This window comes from Hesperophylax consimilis, chromosome 10, assembly GCF_061612785.1.
Source record: "Hesperophylax consimilis isolate HC1 chromosome 10, BYU_Hcon_1.0, whole genome shotgun sequence".
Taxonomy (NCBI): Eukaryota; Metazoa; Arthropoda; class Insecta; order Trichoptera; family Limnephilidae; genus Hesperophylax; species Hesperophylax consimilis.
Genome location: NC_142845.1, coordinates 27,740,430 through 27,767,220, shown reverse-complemented (window position 1 = coordinate 27,767,220; position 26,791 = coordinate 27,740,430). Strand labels below are relative to the sequence as shown.

Genomic DNA, 26,791 nt, shown 5'->3' with positions numbered 1-26,791 from the left:
TAGGCAACTTCTCAGAATCACGGAGCATCTGTCAAATACGGAATAAAAGTGTCTTGTTTCTCGAATTAATAAATTATTTTATTGAGATCCCGTACAATCTTAAAAAAGCGTTTGTCTGATGGAATTAAGCTATATTTTGTTTTATATTTGAACGGAAGAAAAGCATAATTTAATTGATTTGTTTTTTTTAACAAAGATTTCAAGTTAGTTCGATAATCCAATAAATTTTATAAAAAAGTCACTCTTTTCAATTTAAGAAAAATAAAAGTTATTTATACTAGCACCGGTATTTTGCCGGAGAGTCTCATAAACCCTGTATTCAGGATTTTAAAGTTTATTATTTTCGAGTCAATATGCAATACTATACACTGATGTCTAAAGATATTTACTAGATTCTCCCAGATCCTAGATATGACCATTTCATCATAAAATATCTCGATCGTATTCGCTGAATCATTGTGATCTTACATACATTTGCAGAGGTACTTTTCCTTCCGCAAGTCATTATGCAATACTATACACTGACGTCTGAAGATTTTACCAGATTCTCCCAGATCCTAGATATGGCCATTTCATCATAAAATATCTCGAACGTATCCGCTGAATCATTGTGATCATTTGCAGAGGTACTTTTCCTTCCGCAAGTCAATATGCAATACTATACACTGAAGACTAAATATATTTACTAGATTCTCCCAGATCCTAGATATGGCCATTTCATCATAAAATATCTCGAACGTATCCGCTGAATCATTGTGATCATTTGCAGAGGTACTTTTCCTTCCGCAAGTCATTATGCAATACTATACACTGACGTCTGAAGATTTTACCAGATTCTCCCAGATCCTAGATATGGCCATTTCATCATAAAATATCTCGAACGTATCCGCTGAATCATTGTGATCATTTGCAGAGGTACTTTTCCTTCCGCAAGTCAATATGCAATACTATACACTGACGACTAAATATATTTACTAGATTCTCCCAGATCCTAGATATGGCCATTTCATCATAAAATATCTCGAACGTATCCGCTGAATCATTGTGATCATTTGCAGAGGTACTTTTCCTTCCGCAAGTCAATATGCAATACTATACACTGACGACTAAATATATTTACTAGATTCTCCCAGATCCTAGATATGGCCATTTCATCATAAAATATCTCGAACGTATACGCTGAATCATTGTGATCTTACATACATTTGCAGAGGTACTTTTCCTTCCGCAAGTCAATATGCAATACTATACACTGACGACTAAATATATTTACTAGATTCTCCCAGATCCTAGATATGGCCATTTCATCATAAAATATCTCGAACGTATACGCTGAATCATTGTGATCTTACATACATTTGCAGAGGTGCTTTTCCTTCCACAAGTCAATATGCAATACTATACACTGACGACTAAATATATTTACTAGATTCTCCCAGATCCTAGATATGGCCATTTCATCATAAAATATCTCGAACGTATACGCTGAATCATTGTGATCTTACATACATTTGCAGAGGTACTTTTCCTTCCGCAAGTCAATATGCAATACTATACACTGACGACTAAATATATTTACTAGATTCTCCCAGATCCTAGATATGGCCATTTCATCATAAAATATCTCGAACGTATACGCTGAATCATTGTGATCTTACATACATTTGCAGAGGTGCTTTTCCTTCCACAAGTCAATATGCAATACTATACACTGACGACTAAATATATTTACTAGATTCTCCCAGATCCTAGATATGGCCATTTCATCATAAAATATCTCGAACGTATCCGCTGAATCATTGTGATCATTTGCAGAGGTACTTTTCCTTCCGCAAGTCATTATGCAATACTATACACTGACGTCTGAAGATTTTACCAGATTCTCCCAGATCCTAGATATGGCCATTTCATCATAAAATATCTCGAACGTATCCGCTGAATCATTGTGATCATTTGCAGAGGTACTTTTCCTTCCGCAAGTCAATATGCAATACTATACACTGACGACTAAATATATTTACTAGATTCTCCCAGATCCTAGATATGGCCATTTCATCATAAAATATCTCGAACGTATCCGCTGAATCATTGTGATCATTTGCAGAGGTACTTTTCCTTCCGCAAGTCAATATGCAATACTATACACTGACGACTAAATATATTTACTAGATTCTCCCAGATCCTAGATATGGCCATTTCATCATAAAATATCTCGAACGTATACGCTGAATCATTGTGATCTTACATACATTTGCAGAGGTGCTTTTCCTTCCACAAGTCAATATGCAATACTATACACTGACGACTAAATATATTTACTAGATTCTCCCAGATCCTAGATATGGCCATTTCATCATAAAATATCTCGAACGTATCCGCTGAATCATTGTGATCATTTGCAGAGGTACTTTTCCTTCCGCAAGTCAATATGCAATACTATACACTGACGACTAAATATATTTACTAGATTCTCCCAGATCCTAGATATGGCCATTTCATCATAAAATATCTCGAACGTATCCGCTGAATCATTGTGATCATTTGCAGAGGTACTTTTCCTTCCGCAAGTCAATATGCAATACTATACACTGACGACTAAATATATTTACTAGATTCTCCCAGATCCTAGATATGGCCATTTCATCATAAAATATCTCGAACGTATACGCTGAATCATTGTGATCTTACATACATTTGCAGAGGTGCTTTTCCTTCCACAAGTCAATATGCAATACTATACACTGACGACTAAATATATTTACTAGATTCTCCCAGATCCTAGATATGGCCATTTCATCATAAAATATCTCGAACGTATCCGCTGAATCATTGTGATCATTTGCAGAGGTACTTTTCCTTCCACAAGTCAATATGCAATACTATACACTGACGACTAAATATATTTACTAGATTCTCCCAGATCCTAGATATGGCCATTTCATCATAAAATATCTCGAACGTATACGCTGAATCATTGTGATCTTACATACATTTGCAGAGGTGCTTTTCCTTCCACAAGTCAATATGCAATACTATACACTGACGACTAAATATATTTACTAGATTCTCCCAGATCCTAGATATGGCCATTTCATCATAAAATATCTCGAACGTATCCGCTGAATCATTGTGATCATTTGCAGAGGTACTTTTCCTTCCACAAGTCAATATGCAATACTATACACTGACGACTAAATATATTTACTAGATTCTCCCAGATCCTAGATATGGCCATTTCATCATAAAATATCTCGAACGTATCCGCTGAATCATTGTGATCATTTGCAGAGGTACTTTTCCTTCCGCAAGTCAATATGCAATACTATACACTGACGACTAAATATATTTACTAGATTCTCCCAGATCCTAGATATGGCCATTTCATCATAAAATATCTCGAACGTATCCGCTGAATCATTGTGATCATTTGCAGAGGTACTTTTCCTTCCGCAAGTCAATATGCAATACTATACACTGACGACTAAATATATTTACTAGATTCTCCCAGATCCTAGATATGGCCATTTCATCATAAAATATCTCAAACGTATCCGCTGAATCATTGTGATCATTTGCAGAGGTACTTTTCCTTCCGCAAGTCAATATGCAATACTATACACTGACGACTAAATATATTTACTAGATTCTCCCAGATCCTAGATATGGCCATTTCATCATAAAATATCTCGAACGTATACGCTGAATCATTGTGATCTTACATACATTTGCAGAGGTGCTTTTCCTTCCACAAGTCAATATGCAATACTATACACTGACGACTAAATATATTTACTAGATTCTCCCAGATCCTAGATATGGCCATTTCATCATAAAATATCTCGAACGTATCCGCTGAATCATTGTGATCATTTGCAGAGGTACTTTTCCTTCCACAAGTCAATATGCAATACTATACACTGACGACTAAATATATTTACTAGATTCTCCCAGATCCTAGATATGGCCATTTCATCATAAAATATCTCGAACGTATACGCTGAATCATTGTGATCTTACATACATTTGCAGAGGTGCTTTTCCTTCCACAAGTCAATATGCAATACTATACACTGACGACTAAATATATTTACTAGATTCTCCCAGATCCTAGATATGGCCATTTCATCATAAAATATCTCGAACGTATCCGCTGAATCATTGTGATCATTTGCAGAGGTACTTTTCCTTCCACAAGTCAATATGCAATACTATACACTGACGACTAAATATATTTACTAGATTCTCCCAGATCCTAGATATGGCCATTTCATCATAAAATATCTCGAACGTATCCGCTGAATCATTGTGATCATTTGCAGAGGTACTTTTCCTTCCGCAAGTCAATATGCAATACTATACACTGACGACTAAATATATTTACTAGATTCTCCCAGATCCTAGATATGGCCATTTCATCATAAAATATCTCGATCGTATACGCTGAATCATTGTGATCTTACATACATTTGCAGAGGTGCTTTTCCTTCCGCAAGTCAATATGCAATACTATACACTGACGTCTGAAGATTTTACTAGATTCTACCAGATCCTAGATATGGCCATTTCGTCATAAAATATCTCGATTAGATACAATTTTGAATCACATTTATACGAATTACTATATTGTGGTCTTGCACTTTCTCTCTTGTGATTGCACTTCTACTGCACATAATTCGTTTACAAATGTAACAACTCGTACAATAATGAAAGTTTGGTTTTCATTTTGTGGCTTCCGAGTTTCTCTGGTGCAGAGTTAATGTCAATATGATACTTACCTTTTGAAAATCAACATTTTATTGCTAATCGAATCAAATGAGTAACACGAACACAAGCATAATTATTACTAACGTGAATTCGATAGTTCTTAATAAGCTCTTTAGGCGACATAAGACTCTGGTTACGGGGGTTTGCTCGACGCTCACATTTGAATTATTTCTGATGAACGTATTACTAAAATCTAGTTATTTATATTTGATATTAATAAACACAGGACCTTTCTAAAAAAAATTATAAAACGTTTTTTAAGTATAAAATTATCGATAAGCACCAGATTTTATTTTTCTAGACGATGAATTAGAAACTACTCGAAGGATCCCTCAAGAAACATTAGAGATTTTATTAAGACGTTCATCAGAAATAATTAAAATATACCCCGATAAAGATCGATTTTCTAGGCCTGCTAGGGCAAAGACGACCGTAGGTCCATCCATTACGCCGGGCCGGGCGCCGAATATTGTTTTTACACGAGTTTATCACTTATGTCGTTAAGATTCCCACTTTATTTTAGAGACTTGATGGGGAAAATTCAGCCTCAGGTCTGTCCAATACACAGGGGCCATGCATTGCATATTTTTGTGCACGGCTGCTTCACTTACGTTGTTAAGATTCTGGGTTTATTTTAGGGTATTGTCTCAGCATAGTGGTATTTAACACTTTGTTGCAAACGTAATACAACATCCTAGCAAGTCAAATGTGGAATTATTTTGCGCTATACACCAACACAAAATAATGGAACGAGTGAATTCTCCAGTTGTAATATTTAAATACCCAAAATATGCGTTATGAAAATGAAGATAATGTTGGTAGCTCTCAGCCGAAGTATGATACAGTTAACAATGATGTAAGTTGATGTGGTTGAATTAGCTAAGCGTTCAGAGCACTTTTCCAGCAAGGAAGAGGTCCTGAGTTCAATTCATAGATGCGATGTCTTTTCTATTTCACATCTTTGTTTGAGAGTCGTTAAGTCTTCAATTATTTTTGTTATACATTTTTTTGTTATTTGATTTTCCCGGTTTTCAAGAGCAAATTGGGCAACGTTAAAAAATTGAGTGTGGCAAGATTTTGCTGGCCATTAATTCAAAAATGTTCATCCTACTTTGATTCTACGTACAAAAAAAACTTGTTTGAATACCAACCAAACATGATCAAAAATATCTTCAGAACTGGAAAAAAGACATATGCACGTCATTGAATTCCGTATTCCATGGTATGAGTGTATAATGATTTCATTGATTACTCAAGCGTTAAATCTATGCTCTGTCAATGACTCACTATCGTTGCAATTCAGTAGGTGTATAAAAAAAACTTGTCTTGTTTATATTTTGATTGCGTAGTTAGGAAATTGATCCTGTTGTTGCAAACGGTCAGATTTCGAAAGGTTACATTTTTTATTGTTTTGCAAAACACATGTGTAACCGACAAGCAATATAAATTATACGGATGAACATTTGAATGCAAAGTATTGGCTCTTCTGCCACTGAGAACTCTGTTCAGGTGCGGTGTTTATAAGAGAGAAGACAATATAATAACGGAGCGAGAATGAACAAATGAACACAATTTAGTCGAAATAATGACATTGAGAGCGTTTTTTAACCACTCTTTCTGTTAAGATGAAAGCTACAAGCTAAAAATGTGTATATTCTTGGTATACCTTATATCATAGGTAATAGGCATTAAAATCGCTTGACAAAGGGAGTCTAGAAACTTTAGATTTCAAGAAAATACTTGGTTTTTATTTATTTTGTAATTAGTTGCGTTATCGGCCTTGATTAGTAATTTTAATGATTCAAAATAAAAATAATTAATCAAAATACCGAGCGACTCTACCGGCTCGATTTGTAAGCTATATTTCGACCAAAATATCATATAGGTACCGACCGTTACTTCTAGCCAATTACTCGAGTGAACACCTGCCGGTCTAGAGTCTCACTAAATGGATTTAGACATTTCGGGAGACTCTCGGTTAAAATTAACAAATTTATGTAATTTTTTACTACATTATTACAAATCATGTAGATATCTTCTTATATGTATGTCTGACAAAGTCGCAGCACGAGAGCATTTTATCACTTTTCCTCGTATTAAAAAAATCACAAAAAGAAAAAAAATAGTTAAAGCGGGGATCGAACCTCGGTTCTTCACGACGACAGTCGGGCGCTCTGCCTCTAGACCACGAAGCTGAGTTTGGAGAGTGACCTAAACTAGGTATATAATATTAGCTAGGCTCCTATAGCGAAATAATCACGGTTTTTCGTGACGGTCATGAGTCGGTTTTACTCCGGTCAGAAGGTAAAGAAGTATCACTTCAAAAAATATTTTTAGTAGTTTGCATTTATATTTTTTATTGAGTAATTTATATATTTATTTGTATTCTACTCAAGCGAAGCGATAGGAAAACCTTCAATTTATCTAAAGCATATTTTCTTGTATTCATAATATAGACCAATTCGTTATAAAGATGAATCAAAATAGTGATTTGGCATTAAGCTTCGCCTTAAGTGCATTGTTTCAGATAAAGATGGAGATGTAATAACAGATCTATTAGGGTATCTTTAGGCACGTGGGATGTGAAGGATCACCACTTATACGTAATAATAATGTATGACGGCATAACCACAAACCACATAACATTGCTGATGATGCCTAAATTATTTCTAAATCACTTCCAGGGTATTGAATCATCCAAAGACGTACCAACATAATATTTTGCAACGTTTTACATTTGCATACAAAGTGAATAATCCCAACCATTTGTCGTGTTATTTAACATTCTCAGCATAATAATTACTTTATATAAATTGGTTCGCAACTCAATCAAACATGACAGTGTTTGGTATAATAATAACTCTCCTCATGTTTTAATGATATAAATACAAACGTCTAATTAATCTTAATAAGTATTGGCAATCTTATTCCGTTCAACAAAACCCAATTTTCTACATAGTTAGTTCCCTTTCGTTACAACTTATTCAACTCTTTCGTCAATGAACTTATTTTTTTTATCAAAGAGTTACACAATCATGACATTTTATATAATTAATTATAGCACCCACCTACTTTTTATTTGAATGACTTCATTCCTTAATTAAAATACCTCGTGGAGATATAAATGACATTACATTATTGTTTGTATGTTTTCAAAAAAGTTCTTCTAGGCGCATTGTATTAACTAATTGAAGGATAGACCACCACACGATTCTGTATTGGCACACTCTCCTTGCTTCATTCACATTAATACATCGTCTCATACATACCCTTCTGTTAATCTGACTCTCGACATGACCGAGTTAAGCATTTTATTTACTTGGTCGTGCTACTACATCATCATCAGAAGTCCCCAATTTCTTCTACAATTGTTCAAACCATCTAATTGTCCCTCGCTTAATCTTGCTCACTACGTTGCATTTTGCATTGCATTTTGTTTCATTATTAATTGAGGAGCTGATATATTCTCTAAAATTAAAAGGTTTTTCGCACCCCTTCATCTCAATAATTCACAACGTAGATTGCGTGTATAATATATGTTAAGATACAAACAATATATAGAAGCAAAGTAAATCTAAAACGTATGTTCGAAATATATCAACGCTTTGATCAAAGTACGTGACTTTCAGAAGGTTACATTTGTTCCACTATTAATTTCATCACTTTTTGCGGTTAACACAAAACTAATCGAGAATGTGAATGATACCAGCCTTACCATGAATCATTTTAACAATACTTGCCTCTCTCCCTTATTACGTAATGCTGATATAATTTAAAAGTCGATCAGTTTGGTCAATAAATGCTACTTCATGGCCGTTTTAAGACACGCTTAATGGTCACGCCAAAAAGCCTTTTTGAAACGATTTACCATAACACCATGGTGTCTACAATATAATAAATATATGCATTGTTATCAGGTGCCTTCGTACAACTATCAGTCCTACGACATCAATTTAAGATATGTTTCAGTGACAATAGTGTTTTTATGAAATCGTTTAAAAAAACTACGATTGTTTTATTGGATGTTAGATATTTAGAACTCTAGTACCAAATTGAGATAACTCTACAAATTGAAACCTTTATATTGGATTTATTAATTTTTTTCAATATACATGAGTAGAAATGTTAACTAATTGGTTCATTTTTAAATTATTAAATCTACTTTTAAATTTTTTTTCTAATTGAAAAACATAGAAAAGGTCTTTTTTGGACATCCACTTATACTTACTTCAAAGCGCCTTAGCTCTTTATGAAAATGACTGCGATACACAATAAGGCTGTACAATTTTTATTTAGGTTATTTGATTACAAAAATGTTCTTTAAACTGAATACTCTTTTCTGTTGTATATTTTATGGTGATCGTTTTTGAAACTGAAGAAAAAGAGGCGGAAAAAACCGTGGCAGGTGTAAAATATAGGTTTGGCTAAACTAAGTGGGCTGATCGTGTCGTGTATTCGCCAATTAGGCCGAGTACTAATTCATTCATTCTTAAACAAGTATTAAACTGATTTGTGTCGATAGATAACAAACAGACAAAAGGAATTTGCTTATAAATCTTGATTGACATTCGTCTATGTAGATTTATTTTGTTATTTCAGCTGCGTACTTAATATTGCTCCACGCGTATCAAATATTATAGATTTATAGCTTTTAGATTGCGATAGACTGATCCAATTATTCAAATCAAAATGATGTATTAGTTAATATTATAAAACTACCTTATATATCATTGACTTTGCTTTATTACTTTATGATTTTCGAGTTGAAAAGAGTTTGAAAACAATACAACTGCGCATCACAGAACGCAATGGCTTAAAAAATATGGTAGTAATCGAAAATGAGTCAGTCTTGCAAAATTAATGCTGAAATTGAGAGTGGTTCGATTTTTTTATGTCGACATTTTAACAAACGAGTATTGCAAGATATTAGAAACGTTGAAATAAAATAAGTTGGTATCTTCCGTTTGTCTATCGGTCAGTGTAATATTATTATATGTATTTAAGTACCTACCTAGTGAGATCCGGTTTCGTGAAAATTTGCACGTATTTTCCGTATGTGTGTAGGTTAACGCACATATTTTTGCGTCAATTTTATCAAGAGCTCCGAACCTTTGATCTGTCGATAAAGGCTCATTATAATAATTGTTGACACATTTTTAAATTGGTGAATCAAAAAGAAATATTTTGGAACTCGGGCAACGCCGGATGGTAACTTTCTTTTCTAAAACCAAAAGCGTATATATAAGCTACATTTTCATTGTGAGATTTACAATATTTATTGTTCATAATGTGGATTTTGAATGCACTAAGTATCCATAAGGTTAATGTGCACACTAATTCTTCAAGGGACTTTGACTGTTCAAATCTGTATTTTAATTGCATACAAGATTGTTTTGTCGGTATGTCATTTGTTTCATAATTCATGAACGTTTCTACGGCATTAATTCAACTGAAGCCTCGTTCGAAACATGCGCATATATTATACTAACACAGCCGGATTGAAGTGAAAACGAAACATAGAATCTACGCAATGCTGTGTTTGTTATGTAACTAAATATAAAATATAAAATCTTAGTTAAAATAGGTACCTACTTTACTATCTTAAGTAATTACCTACTATATTTAGTCTACCTAAACAATTGGGGATTACAAAAACATCTGTACATAAAGGACGACAAAAGAAATTAAAGAACGAAGGTAATATTATTTTTCTTTGCATTCATAAAATCAACAGTAGACTGCCCAAATAAATTTTTAAATCACTGATCTGAAACAGTAAAAGCTCTATGATCACACGGAGAAAAAATATCGCTAATTGATTAAAAAATCTCGTCAAATTATTGGTATTCCTGTTAAAAACAACATACGAATGAATATACAGATTTCCAAAGAAACTATCAGTAAAACCGGAATGTGTTATGAGAATGTCGGAACACGTATTCATTAAAATTCTAATATTGTCGAATTTCGTCAATATATTTACTTATCAGGAAATGCGCAGCTGCATGAATACGTATTCCGAAATATTCTGAATGGACTAATATTTTATTATGAAATAGCTTGCCACCCATAGACATATGAATATTCCTATGTCTGTGTTGCCACCACGTTTTTGAGAAGATTTTTATCAATCGGCCAGACTCATTTTTCTACGTATTTTTAGTACCTATATCTATAGCGATTAGCGCACTCTTTTCAGTCGTCAATTCCATTGTGAACTTTGAAATATCGAATTAAGAATATTTTCTGAGATTTTTATGAATTGATCGATCATACATTTTACGATCGCTAATTTCAAAATCACAATAATATTTCAATTTTGTTTTACCAGTTGGTCGTTAGTACGTTAGGCAGAACGCTCGCTTATAAGTTTGACGGATCGTGATCGATACATCAAGTGCAAAGGTACAGGAGTCAAAAGGTCTAATATATGTATCGCTTTTTTTTTTAAAGTGTAATTTGTTATTCGGTGTCAATAATATGACGATTGTATTTTTGCGTGAAATAAAACAACATTGAATCCTAGAGCAACTATAAGATTTGACAATCTCTTTATTTAAGGTTAACTCAATGATATCTAAGAAACAGAGGATAGGGGTTTTTTTATTAACACATTTTTAAATGTTAAAATAATTACGCCAACCAGAACAACCACAATTCTTAAACTTTAATACTGTTTACAAAACATCGATTTAAAACTTTAATAGTGTTTACAAAACATCGGTTTAAAACATTAATAATGTTTACAAAATACTATTAAATAAACTTTAATACTGATTACAAAACATCGATTAAAAACTTTAATGGTGTTTTAATCGGTTTAAAACTTTAATAATGCTTACAAAATATCGATGTTAAGAACAAAACATTTGTTATATAAATATCGATACTGAGTACAAAACATTTGTTTAAACTTTAATACTATTTACAAAACATCGGGAAAATTAATTAATTAAACAATTAAATTCTCAATCATCTCGTGCGTGGCAGAAAAGGGCTCCTTTGTCCTTGCAGCGTTCCAGCCTGAAATAAAAGAAAAACCAATTAACATGTGTTGTGAAACCAATTAATTATGCATGTTTTTTTTTGCATGCTGGTCTTGTCTGTATTTTTCTGTGACATGCAATTTTTGAATTGAACACGGTGTGTAAAAAGTTTCCTTCACCTACTACTTCCATAAATTAAAAATGATTTCAAATTAAATATTAATAAAAATACAAAGAACGTGTCATATATAGCTATGTCGTTTTCCGAAGGCACTTAAAACGCTCGGTTTAATATTGTCTTCGAAAAGCGAAATAGCTGTCAAGTATAAACACAAAATTTAGATGAAATTCGTCCATTAACCTCACGAAAATTATTCAGTATAAAACAAATGAAAATCAATATACATAAAAACCAGCGTTCAAACCAGCTTCGAAATTTGAATTACGTTTTCGTTTTGTGTTCGTGTTGATCTGATTCTATTTAACAATCTTTATTATTTTCTATCTTTGAGTATTCTATTTTTAAAATAAAATATTGCCGTACACCCTATAAAATAGTACCTAATCGCCCGTAGATTCGCATCTATATATAAATTGTAAGCGTCGGCATGATTCTTTCTTGTTTGTGGTCTTATAAGGTTCGTAATACATTTCTCAAGGCTACTGATAGTCTTGTATTTAATTGAGAACCGCGACAAGTATTATTCTCATCTTGGAACATAAATACCCTTTGCTTTACTCTTTATTATGAGCCATGTTCGTTCAGAAAGCGTGTTCAAGAAATTGTATAATGGTAGATGTTGTTTCATTGAACAAAATTTCAATTGAATATTATTTCAAATAGAATACATTCATTTTATTCAGTTGAAATGTTTCGAGATTAAAATCGGAAGTGCTAATAAAATGATTACATATTTTTTTTATTAAAATTATGTCATCGAGTATTTAAATATCGCAATTATTATTTTTTTCATACTTTCTTTATACATTCACATTGGACAGTATTGTGAATTTTTATGTCATTGATCAATAAAACAATGACATCCAAAATTCTATACAACATCCAAAGCTACAAAAGCTGTTTTGCGTATTATATCTTATTTATTTATTTATTTATTCAACGCCATATAATGGCTTTTACAATACAGTTATAATCAAATTACAAGCGTATACGTATACAGGATAATAATAGCAATAAATTAAAGAACAATTAATGTGTAAACAAAAACACAATTGCAAGTGATGCAGTTATTAATATAAGTGCAGTAAGACAATGCATAATTGAAAAGAAATATATACCAGTGTAACAATAGTTGAACTACTTTATACTAGGTTTGTATAAGAGCTGTCATAAGTTTAAGTATGAGGTGTCTATGATAATAGTCAGTAGTGAGTTTATTGTTACCCATAAAATTAATTGTACTTGGAATAGCTGAGTAGGCATAGCAACTTGGCATTAACAATTCAGGACTGTCAGCGATTCTATGATACTTATGAATAAGAACCTTTATACCTTATTCATCTATGGCAAAATGCAGTGGAAGAGATCCCAGAGGCGTATGTGTGGTAAAACCATGTATTATTGTGTGAGATATGCCAAGATTCGCAAAGAAGGCAAGGCTAATGAAAAGGATGCTTAGATGGTTTGGGTATGTAGAGCGAATGAACGAAGAAAATAGTGTAAAGAAGAATTTTTTTCACGAATTTGGATAGGAGATGAAGTCGGAGACACCCGAGAAAGACATGGCACGATCAAGTGAACTAAATACTTGTAACGTAAAGTGTCTGAATAACAGAAATGTACGTATGCGACGATGAATGAGAATGAGGCCAAGAGTGTTTGCCAAGACTGAGTTGTTTGGCGGTGTGTCTTGTCTGCCTACCCCTGCGGAATAACGGCGTGATGGTTAGTTAGTTATGTAGGAATATCAGTTTCACGCTCATACCACAAAACTTTAATAAGTAAATTTCGATTTTGTTTCGTTAAAGCTCGTTTAAAATGGATGTATTTTTTAATTAATTTCATCTGATTTACAAAAGTATCTATGTATTCATAACTATACATTTTTTATGTATTGTGTTTAATTATTAGAATCATCCTTGATTTCTTGGTTGATTTTTAAATCATTTCTTACTACAAAATGAATTGCTAAATTATTTTCTTCAATAAACATGCTAGTTCTGTTGCGCTCCAAGAATATCACGCGATAAATAAATGTTCCCCTCACAAAATTTCTCCCAAGTACCTAACGTAGTTAAAATATTAATCTTGGCAAATAGAAGAAGAATAATTCAATTCTTTAAAATAATAAGCACATATAGGCCACAGAATAATACTTCCTTAAAAGCTACAAAAACGATATTGGTACGCCTGGATAAACGGAGAAAAATAAGTATTCCTGATTTATTTAAATCTTGTTAACAACGTTTCCTAATAAACTTTTAGTACATTCACAATATATCAAAACACGTGTCCGGATAATATACAATGACGAAATTGGAGAATATTAGAATTTCAATGAACACGTGTTCCGACGTCGCTAACACATTCGTGTTTTACTAAAAGTTTACTAGGAAACCTGTCAAATCATTGTTATTACAAATAATTGCAAGAGATTCTAAATTATAAATATTTTAAATTAGTAAGTTTTGTCCTTGTTTAGTCGATCGATAAAGTTTTTTTAATCGATAACTTGTCATCGTTCCAGAGCACGACTACAGATCGCTAACGAACAAACAACAGTTAATATTGACTATGTGTTCTTAGGTAACCGGATAAATCATCAAAATGATAATTCATCACATCTTTAAACAGTTATATAAAGTCATGGAAAATGATGAAACAAAAACTTTATTAACTGGGTTAAGTAGGTTAGGTTAGGTTAGGTTATAATTTTTTTTTCATAATTTTTAATGACTTTATAACATTTTTTAAAGGTATGTTGAATAGTCACTGTGTTGAGTTATCATGGAACCGTGTTCTTAATTTATTCGACGTATGTGTTGTGTATTCCTTGGCGATCTGCAATTATGCTCAGGAACGGTGACAAATCACTGACACTATCGATCGACCGTGCTATATACCCTGGTGTACCTATGTTGTTTTTGTAGCTTTTAATAAAATATCATAAATATTTTATACCTGTGCTCCTCTGCTGCCCATATTTGTGAGGTAATTTCTATGTCCGCTTTCACTATCGATGTAAAAACCGGACTTTGTTTACCTGTCCCGTGTTAGGACATATTGTAGGAGATGCTGTTATTTGCGTTACCTCGGCGTCGGTGGTTATTGCAAAATACACACAAATACCTGTATTTCAATAACCATTTACATTGTATTATAAAATTACAGTGGAAATGCAGAAAGCATTAACCCTCACTACTTTTCAATCCTTGATATTACATGCTGGTAACTTACAAAAACAAGTTTTGGAGTAAACTCAATTTTGAAGTTTTACAAAGCGTTCTTTCTTCTTATTTTTGTAAGTTCAATATTTTTTTATAAAAAAATAAAGTTACAATGTTTTATATAAAAAGCCACTGCATTTAAACCTACTTAACGACATAAGAGGGTACCCAAACTTATTCCATTTATATAATAATACATAAATAAACATTAAAATCATCGCTAACTCAAAACATAAAAAATGTATTTACCTACTTTTGGCAGTAACCCCACGATATGTAGTGTTTTAAGTGTAAGAGATTTTTTTCCAAATATTAAATGTATTAGCCATATAAACTTGTATAATATCTTTTCATAAATGATATTTCAGTATGTTTACAAGAAAACGTACTACTAATGTACCAAAATGTTTGAACAGAACGCATTAACCGTCTCTGTTTTTTTCAAAATCCAAAAGAAAAGTGTTTTCAGTAATTTTTATAATTTTACAAAAAATGTGTAAACACATTTTACCTATGTTCTAATGTGTTAGAATTGCCCTTTTCAAGTTTTCAACAGTAAATAAGTGAATTTAATATTTTATATCAATATATTTCACATTTTTGTATGTGAATCTTCCTTGATTTGGCTCATTTTCAACAGCATATACGAACATATGTGTATAAGTCACTTCATTTGAGCAAAAAATCAGTTGATTCCTAAGGTATTAAATGTATTTAATTTCTTTATCATTTCAATTTGTTGTTTTAGTACCCCGAAGAAAGCATTATATTTTCCGAAACTAGTTAATGGTTTAACAAGAAATTATTACAAATTTTTCAAAATAATATAAATCTTACTCAAAATCCATTTTATCATTATCAATGCCAACTCTACCAATAATTTATAATAGAATTAGAAAAAAAAAATAATTTAATTTTGAAACAGTGGAATACCATTTCAAAATTACGTTCTATGTTCTCCGGCAAAAACTAAATTTGTGGAAAATGTTCTTAAAAACTAAAAATTTTTTTTTAATCATGCTTATTCTCACTTGCTAACTAACAAGACATGTTATTTTTCGTTTCATCATCTGAACATGTTTAACTTTGTGGGCAGAATCGTTTTATAATTTATTTTCTTATTGAAATGTGTTCAAACGGAATCACTTCACAAATCACTACACCTACTAATGTCTGCCTACATAAATTTATGCACATTAGTTAAAATGATTTCCACATCATTACTTATAGAGTTCTGCATTACTTACGAGATTTGCATAACATATCAGTTGTGTTTGCCAAATGTTGTTATATGACTCAACATAATGTTACATTTATATCTATATTAATATTATATCTGCGTTTTAAGGATCTTATCTGGTTTTTTTTGATATGTCAATGATAGATTTAATTTAAAGGTGACGTTTGATTTATGTGTACGTATAATGTAGAATGTCAATTGAACATAAAACAGGTTACATCAAATAAACACTTATTTTTAAATCAATATCGAACAATTCTAATAATTATTAATCTAATTTACTAATACAACAATTTCTCGTAATATTGCCTAACAAATTATGTGACTGTGTATTGTAAGGTGATTTAAAATAATATAAGCGTAAAATCTACTTTTATTTATAAAAATTACATATTTAAAAAAAATTGTATTATCAAATAAGCATGTTTTAATCAAAATATATCAACAATTAAAACAATAATCAGTCATTTATTTTTGGCGCATGCCGTGTTGCGCTACCTTCTTCTATAGCCAACGTTTTGAACGGCATTACGGTGTCCATCATCAGGGAAAATGTGACGCACACTGCCCTGATGATGAACATTGTAATGTTTTCCGAAACTTTGGCTAAATAAGCAGGTAGTGCAACACGTCATAATACCCTAAAAATAGTATATTTGGCCATGAAAATCTCAAATCATAAGTGATTTATATTAATATTCAAAGAATTAGTATAAGATTAAATTTCTAACAATATAACTTACCATTTTTCCCTTTTCTTCGCAGGATTCAAACCAATCAGAAGAAGCCACTGAAATCCTGTCTTCCGACAACACTATAGCTCCTGGATCAGAGAATTCCAAAACAGAACCATCCGTGACTTCAAAACCAAACCCATATTCCAGAAGACCCACAACACGCTTCAACTTGAAAGCCGAACAATCCAAAAGGGGCACCACCTCAACTACTACGGAACTACCCAACACAACGATCGGGGGCAGATTTTCCGCTTTCGGGAATCTCCGGAAAAGACCGACGTTCGAACGGAGAAAAACGACGCCATCTTTGTCGTCTGGAGAGCAAAACGCGACTGAAGTTGGCGTGCTTGAGACTTCTACGCGAGCCGCACGACCCACGAGATTATTCGTGAGGAAGTTTACTAGAGGTGGGGCCAACAATAATAATGGTGAGTACCTACCCAGATAAACTGGTTTTTGAATTTTTATTCCGTTCGAAGTCTATGGTCATGTTCAGATAGCAGCTCCCAGCACTTGTCTCCGCATATTTGACATGATTTTCCCGCCCAAGTTTGCAGACTTCCAGTTTGTGGATAACATTATTGTGATCTCTATGGATATTTTAATGGAATGTTTGATGTTTAATTTGTGCAGCACGAAGCGGATAGTAATTATGTTGTTTCAGATGACCGCTAAATTCCACAGGCGCTTTTTTATGAGCTGAATTTATAGATTTATTGAATAATGGTGGCGTTTTTTTTTAAGTTTGTGAAATAAATTACGAAATAAACGGACCAACATCTATTTTCGCTATGGAAAATTATGTTTCGATTATACACTACCGTCGATCTCTTGAATTATTTTTTTTAATATTTAAGCTGGCCTTTTAAGCCTAGATAGCTAACTTTGACTAGGTGGCTAACTTTAATTAAGTTTTTAAATATTATGGTACTTACCTACCCGAAGAAAGTTTTAAAAAAGGATTGATACAATGACGTTTCTTTGTATAATTCCTTTGTTTTATTTTTTTAAGTTAGGTTTATAATTCAGTAGCAGACATAAGACCTGGGGGTATAACTGAGATCATCAAAAATTGAAACCGAAATATTGTGACGTCATATGATTACATAACTGTATCCACCAATGGAAAACTCTGAAAGTCTATGGAATAAACTTTCAGAGTTTTTCATTGGTGTTGGAATTTTACTGTCTATACATATATTGCCATATCTATTGTTTTTTGCGTCCAATTTGTTTCATACAAAAAGTCCGAAGATATCAATATAATGAGTGGTTTATTTATGTTTAGGACCAACTTGCAAATCTTACGATTTCAGAGAAAATATCGTTTTTCATTTATTAAATAAGAGAAAATTACAAACATCCTTTTTGGACGCGATGTCTACTGTTCACAGTACTACTGGATTAAACAAAAACTTTTCGCAATTAAAATTGCATAGTGATTTCAGTGTCACGACGATTCTAGTATTTTAAATATGATTAGGTATTAAAGCGGACGACTTTCCATCAGGAATGATAAATTATGGTCGGGCTTTCTAAAATAAGGAAACATGGAAAAGCTTTGCTGTTCACTCGCAACAATGAAATATTTTTAGTTGTTACTCAGTTACTTTTAGTTAGTACTTGAGAATCATAGTACTTATAACATGTCAAACAAATGAAAGAGCTTTCACCAGAAAACATATTTCTCTTGAACACACAATTTTTTAAGTTCCTAAAAAATATATGTTATTTATAAAGACAATATCAATACATTGTACAGCTGAAATGGTAATTATTTGAAATTACCTGGATGGAAAAAATCGCAAAGTATGCTCTAAAAATTATAAAAAACACATTTGTTTCGTTATTTGTTTATTATTATTTCTGTTATTTAACATGTAATAGGTATGTAAAAACTCACAGTGTATCTTTAAATGCAACTTAGGCATTTGTCGAGGGATTTTTGCTTTATTTTTAATATTTTCATAATTTTGGCTTAATTAGTATTGTTTTTTTTTTTATTTTCTTTTTCTCTTTGAACACTTATTACGTAGTTTTAAGAAAATAAAACACTTAAGTTTGGTTATCTGAATAGTCAGAATATCAGAAGAGTACGATGTATGAATGTAAATAAAGTGAAGTGTGCTTGCCAAAACAGAGTTTTGTGGCATTCTATTCTCTCTTCCAACCCCTGTAATAGACAACGAATAGTTACACGCACCTTCTAATACGAGACTTACAATCGTTAAATTACTATAACTTTCTTTATTTAATTAAAATATAATTAATTTAGACAATGATATTATTAATTGCACCTTTCCCAACAATCTCTCCAATAACCAATTACAAGCCGTATTGACATAGACCCCAGAGGTAATAACTAATGTAAACTCGTGTATTGCGTGTATCTTGATTGACAAGGTATATTAATAATACCATCAAAGTTTAATGAAAACATTTATAATGCTCACGATTCAGGAAATATCCAATTATTAACTAATTATTCAATATATTTGTATTGACTAATTATTTAGTATCTTATTATTGCCAAATTATTTAATTATTTTATAACTTATTATTGACTAACTATTTAATATCCTATTTTTTAATATTTAAATTTTTTTGTATGTTTTTTATATTTATATAAAATTACATTTTTTTATCTAGTATAAACCTTTTTCACTTATTTCTATTACATTGGGACACTTTACAATACATCTAAAACTTATTCTTTGTCGTAATTAGGCATAACCCACGAAAATCATACCGCTTTTAGCTTCTTTAACATCTGTCGGTAATTAATTAAAATTCTTAAATTCTTTAAAATAGAGATTATTTTGGGTTCCCGACAAATTTGTTTTTGGAAGTCTAAAATCTCCACAGTTTCTCGTGGGGTAGACATGTATTCCGAAATTAAAATTAACATTCTTAAACATGTATTTTGGGAGCATCTTATTTTTTAGCTTAAATATAAATATTAGGGTATTGAAAATTATTCGCTGACTCACACTTAATTAACATCTTATTATTGACTAATTATTTAATATCTTATTATTGGCTAATTATTTAATTTCTTATTATTGACTAATTATTTAATATCTTATTATTGACTAATTAAAATTTCCGATTTTATGTCCGGGTTAAATCTTCCCCATAGGAAAAACTAAACCCTTCCACACACTTTTCCACAAATGATCATCTAGTCAATCAACATTATGCAAGTGCATTATATAAGCAAAATAAATACAAAACAATACAAGAACTACACGTCAACTCACCAGAGATCAAATGGGAAAATAATTCATCGACTCCAGATATTTTCATATCAGAGGGTTCGGCTCGGTAGAACTTCTAACAGGGCCTATAAATCCTACTGATCCCTCAACATAAATAATATTAAATTTCATTTTATCCTATTATTTAATATTTAATTATTATTTTTTTATTTAGTTATAAAATTACATTTTTAAATCTAATATAAACCTTTTTAACTTATTTCTATTACATTGGGACACTTTACAATACATCTAAAACTTATTCTTAATACTATTTAATAACTTTTTATTGACTAATTATTTAATATCTTATCCACTTAAATAATTTTTGGCATATCATGGTAAGTTTGCAAAAACTTGAGCGATTGCTTGCTATAATGTGCCAAATTTATGGAACATAAAACTATGGGATAAATGGTGAAATATTTAAACCACAGTAAGCAGTTCACATATATTTCGATGTTAACATTTTGAGGAATGATTTTAATTAAATTGAAAACCGAACACTCATCGCCCGAGTGGTTATTATTGACTAATTATTTAATTAACCTTCTGCCCGACCTTTCTCAATACCAACGCATTTAGTTGTGAACCACTAAGTGTGTACATACGTAAGATCATTTCAAAAGGTAGGTACCGTGAGAATGGGTGGCGGAAGTGTCCTGAAATGTTTATCGTATTATCTTTTTTTTCTTCTCGGAAGATTATATCTGCATTTTGTCATTTATTTAATGGTATGTCACAATGTTACAAAAAAGTAGATTTCTGAATTGTTATAATATGATTAGGTACTATGGGTTTTGTAAATAAATAATTAGGAGCTCTTACATAGATAGAAAAGTTTTACATTCCAATGAATGGATATTATTAAAAAAAACTCAACGAAGAATTAAGGCTCTGTAGTAAGCGTAAAAAAAGAAGAAGGAAATGGTTTGAAACGGAAATATGCATAAACAAATGTTAGAGGGAGCGCGCTTATATTAAAAATAATAATTATAATTAATTAATTAGATAAAAATATTTAATAACCCACAACGTATTCAAATAAGTAAAAATCTCTCGACAAATTTCTGAAGTAGCATTTAAAGAGACACTGCGTTTTTTTTCATAAAATTTTAAATAACAGAACCACGTGTGTTTTAAATAATTTTCGGAGCATACTTTGCGTTTTTTTCTATCGAAGTAATTTTATGTAATTACTTTTCTACTCAGCAAATGTACAGAAATTATTTTGAAAAATAACACATATTTTTGAAGAGCTTAAAAACTTAAAGTGTTCAAGTCTTTGCCATAAAACATTTTTAAAAATCTTGATCGGTGAGTTCATGATATCTTGATATAGAGCCATGAAATATTAGTTTATTATCAATAATTAAAATAAACAGTATATTGTTTGTTCCATATTTTCAATTGGTCAATAAGAAAAAATAGTGTAAAAATTCTGATAAAGTTGAGTTGCTTATTGTACCAAATTTTTATACTTACCACTCGATCATAAATTCAATATTGTTTGAGAGTCATTCAAGATTATGTTCGTTTCCCCAAAGGAATTCTTTTCGTTTCAATTGGTTAAGTACTGGATATATTTGTGAGTGTGATAAAAAATAGCGCAAAAATCAGAATAGTGTTATATTGTGCATTTTTAAATGGCCACCTTAAGAATGTTAAAGATGCTCTATTAAAAAATTATTTAATAATCTACCAATCAGAAGCTTCAGAAAAAACCGTCCGCTCCGTAATAATTACTATTAGATGGCACCTGATAAAAAATTATGACCTTTTGTATTTTAAATTTCGTTATCTCTCGTAGTTCCAAGATATTTTTACACATTCACTTTATTTTGCAAGCCTCAATCTCGCAATGGATAATTCCATTGAATGCGCAAGCGTATTTTTCGACCATCCGTTGCAAAACCAACTCTCACGTTGTTGGGACGATTGCTTGCGAAGCATGCGGACACGGATGTCGTGGGAAAACGTTCTCTCGGTACATGAGCGCAAGGTACATTATGCCGTGACACAATTGATGGTTCCCACGACTTTTATAACATATATTTAAACAGTGTGACCCAAAAAAGGCTTACCTAACAAATAAATAAAAAAAATTTCAATTTATAATTTTTCATTGTAGGTATAGTTTTTTTCTTTCAGTCATTATATGGTAATTATAGAGATTTATACGAGTAATTTTCCGGTGATAGAGGTAAACGTGTAAAAATTCTCATAATTTATTCTTATCTTCAACCTAAATCAAAGAGTAAATTGGCACCGAAAGCAAAAAAAAACGCCGATACAAATAGATCGGCCCATACTTAATGTTAGAGTTTTAGAAAATTGTTAATTTTTTAATTATTCTTTTGTGGTTTTTCTGACCTTGTATAAGTTCTTCGGGATGCGTTCAATCATAAAAAAATACTTGTTTCTCTTCTGATACAATCTACGATCTAGAATACACAGCACGCATTTCGAAATCCTTGAAAACAACATCATCTCAACATTCTCCAGTAATGTAGCCGTATAATTATCATATTTTATACGGAAATACATCGTTCATATTGTTTCAAACGTTTTCTTGGTTCAACGCATCTCTATTCGGAAGAATGTTGATTCAGGGCCGTAATACGGCATTAGTTTGCACAATTTTAAAGAAATCTCTAAATAGTATTTTGGTGATATGGTGAGGAGGCACAGAATGAAAGATGTTATGAAGGTCAGAGTGTTTATTTTGTGAGTCAGGGCCGTGATGAGAGTGGGCGTAGGACTGATGTTGTATTCTCCGGATGCTGGCTGTGATGGCTGGTCAAGCGCGGGTCTGTGAGTCGACGCCGGGCGCTGGTGACCGGACTCGTTGTCTGTCAGGCACTGGCGATCTTGGCAATCAGTACTCCAGTGCTGACGAGAATGCCGAAGGTGCGGTGGACCTTGTGTAGGCGGTTGAGCGGGAGTTGAGCAGACCAGTGAGGATGCTGCGTGTCCTCGTGGTGGTCATGGTGAGTGGATGAAGCGCTGGTCAGAGACGCTAGAACCAGGGCGCTGTAATCCACGTAGCGTTGGCCAGGAACGGCGATCTGAGCCAAAGCGCTATGATGATGTCCCTATGGAGTCCATGATGAGAGCCGGGAAGAATTTCCTTCGCGCAAGTGAGGTGCGCGGATTATCAATCGTTGAGCACCTTGTTAACTGATGGCAGATTGATGACTGACTGACTGCTTTCTTCACGCTGTCGCTTTTAAAAGGTGAAGAAGCTTCTGGAACAATTTGGTTGCTATGTAGAATTTTCCAAACAAATAAATAAAAGAACATCCAAGAAGCTTGTTTGGAAAAATCGAGACTTCTAGAATTTCGTTCGAATGAAGTAGTTGCGTACCACTACAGTATAAAATAAACTCGCTATCGGCGTCTGTCTTTTTGTGCGCTTCGTTCTTCTAAACTACGCAACGGATTTTGATATGGCTTTCACTATCATTTAGAGATTTTTTTCCAGAATGCTCATATATACAGGGGGGGGAAAAATTAATCACCCTATTCAAACAATATTTGACAAGTCAAAAATATTTCACCAATAAATGAAGATATCAAATGTCTCGACGCCATCTAGTGAGAAATTTAGTACTAACAAAGCCTTTCCTACAAAAATAAAGTTGGTTGTTTACAGGTGAAAAAAATATAATAAGCAGTAATTGTTGATTGAGGTATTAGTACAAATTGAATTATTTGGCGGGTTGGAAATAGGCCGACATAGCTCAGTGGTTCAGAGCAACTGACCGGACATCAGAAGGTACGGGTTTAATTCCAGTTGGCGGCATTTATTTTTATTCGGGAGATATTTTCAATTTGTATTTGTATTTCACTCGGCTAGTTATTGCTTATAATTATTTGTTATCCTTTATGCTATGCATACAACCTTTCTTATATAAACATTAGTTTATCATTAAAAATAATTCATTTTCCTATTTAAACAATTCATCTTTTTTACCTAAAAATTACCGTAAAACATTAGAATTTCGAAAAAGTTAATAATCTTTTTTACTTGTAAAATCATGTAGAATCACCCCCGGAAGTTAGCGCACTTTACCCCCAGACACCCTGTATAATACATGCATATTATACTTATAGAAAGTAGAGAAAAGTCTCCGAACAAGTAGTAGTACATATGTAGCTTTAATAATTGAGATCGGTGAACAAATTTACACTGTCACTTTTCTTCCTTTTTTCTGGTAGTCTTTTAACTTCGATAATGCACCACGAGGCACTTCAATCCAGAAGTATTGGTTTGCCAGAACATAATGAAATATTTTTTTTTAAAATGACAGATATATAAATTTTACTATTGTGGCAGTTTATATGCAGATTTCTCCATATAGGCAAGTAGATTGCCTCTGAGTATAAATGGAACCAAATTCAATGCTACTATTATGTAAGGTAAATCGATTCTACTATTGTGGTTAACAAAATGGTTTCCATCGCCGCGCCGTACCAAATCAATTGAGTTCGCCATTATAACCAGTTTATTTGATTCTGTCAATGTGGCAGATCGCTTAATTCCATAATTACTGCTAAGAAAAGGGCTAAATATTTATTTTTAATGTTGACCTGATATCGACATTCGAGTATTATTAAATGCTAACGTTATAATAATTACTATACTCCTAACAGCAGGTATATTATAAATAACTATCCCCTTGGTCATTAACGCGAAGTAAATATCTGTGGCTCTCGGATAAAATGATAGGTATATCTCAAATTTTTACTCAAATGGAGTTAAGTATACAGATCGAATTTTTTTTAAATCTTTATTTGAATAAAGGGGAAAATATATAATACTTTTTATAAACGGAATGCGGGTATATGAAAAGGGATTTAGAAAGAAAAATGTGATGTTATATTTGAGAAAAGGGAAATAATTCAGATATATCTTTGTTACGCAAATCAACTGCTTTGAAAATTTTGATGTTGTATTTGAGTAAAGGGAAATGATTCAGATATATCTTTTTTCCCAAATCAACAGCTGAAAAGAACGACAAAGAAAATAACTTGTCAGATTACAGCAGCAGCACATTGATTATTTATGTTTTATTTACATCCACTAGTTAATGTTAAAATATGAGTGTAAGCCGTCGTTCCACTAGCTCGGCATCGGTAAAAAATCGACAAAAACCGGAGACCCTGCGCAGAAAAATCCCACAATGGCTGCTCTGCAGACCGTAGTAATCTTTACTTTTCGATACGGTTTCCAGTTTTTGTCGATTCGTACTTCAGTGGTACTACGTGCTTAGCCTTATATTGTAGTTCAACATTTGGGCAAATGTATATAACTGAGTACTCCAAGAAATATTTTGTTTATAAATTGGCGTAGCATCTAACACACTTGCAAAATGCATCGTTAGAAAGGCGATTGAATTTCCAAGAGTCTTTCTAAGTACATTACTCCATAATGTTAGAACGTTTTTCTCCGAAAAATTGAAAACTAAGTTTTTTTTCCTAAACAGTTCATTTTTATTGACATATACCCTTTTACCCGAGAGCCACGGATTTAACGCGGCGAGTAGGGTCGGAACAGTGAAAAATGTCAAAAAAAGCCAGGCTTAAGGCAGGTTTTACCGTGTCAACTCTGAACCGACGCGACGTATCAGAATCTGTATAGTAAGATCGCTAATATACAGATCCAAAATAGCATGAGTCACTAAGTTACCCCTTCTAGTTAACATGGGGTAACTTCGTGATCCCACACGGTAATGCGTGTTTTGTTTGCTATTTTGGCCTAACGAAGGTTAGTATGATCATTTTCGTCGTTTCCGTAATTTTTAGTGTTTTTTTAAGAGTACAGTGGTGCCTCACACAACGAACTTAATTCGTTCCAGGAGCAAGTTCGTTATGCGAAAAGTTCGTTATGTGAAACGCGTTTTCCCATAACAATACATGTTAAAAAAAATAATTCGTTCTGTAGCATAAAATATGGTAAGATGACATAAAAAAAAGATAAATTTTTTGTTATTATTTTTATTTAGATACATCTAAAAACATAATGAAAAAAACACACATTTTTTAATTTTAAGAAATAATCGAATCTTGCACATCTTCATCCATTTTCCGCCGATGGTGCCGATGGTGATGATTATTTCCTGTTTCATTTCAAGAGAAATCACCTTCCTGCTTTTTTTAGAACCCATCATATAAAAAAAATGTTGAGTTTATCTTAAAAGGACGACTGCCGTGATACGTGTGCGATTTAATTCGTAATGAAGAACGATTGCTGCGATACGTGCGTAAGTTAAGCGTACTACGCAGTGACTAACGAGTCTAACGACTGCCTGCGCGGGAGGATGCAATTAATCGGCAGTGATCGTAGAAGATCGGGCGACTTCGTTGTGTGAAGCGAAGTTCGTTGTATGAATCGTG

The 26,791-nt window shown here is 32.4% G+C and overlaps 1 protein-coding gene across 1 annotated transcript in view; it reads left to right on the top strand.

Moving 5' to 3' along the window:
• The window catches only part of LOC149420564 (uncharacterized), a 197,920-nt gene that overhangs the window by 135,555 nt on the left and 35,574 nt on the right, over positions 1-26,791 (top strand). Inside the window, exon 20 of the mRNA XM_089636802.1 lies at positions 17,164-17,563. Coding sequence (XP_089492928.1) covers positions 17,164-17,563 — 400 coding nt within the window. The remainder of the gene's footprint in view (positions 1-17,163; positions 17,564-26,791) is intronic.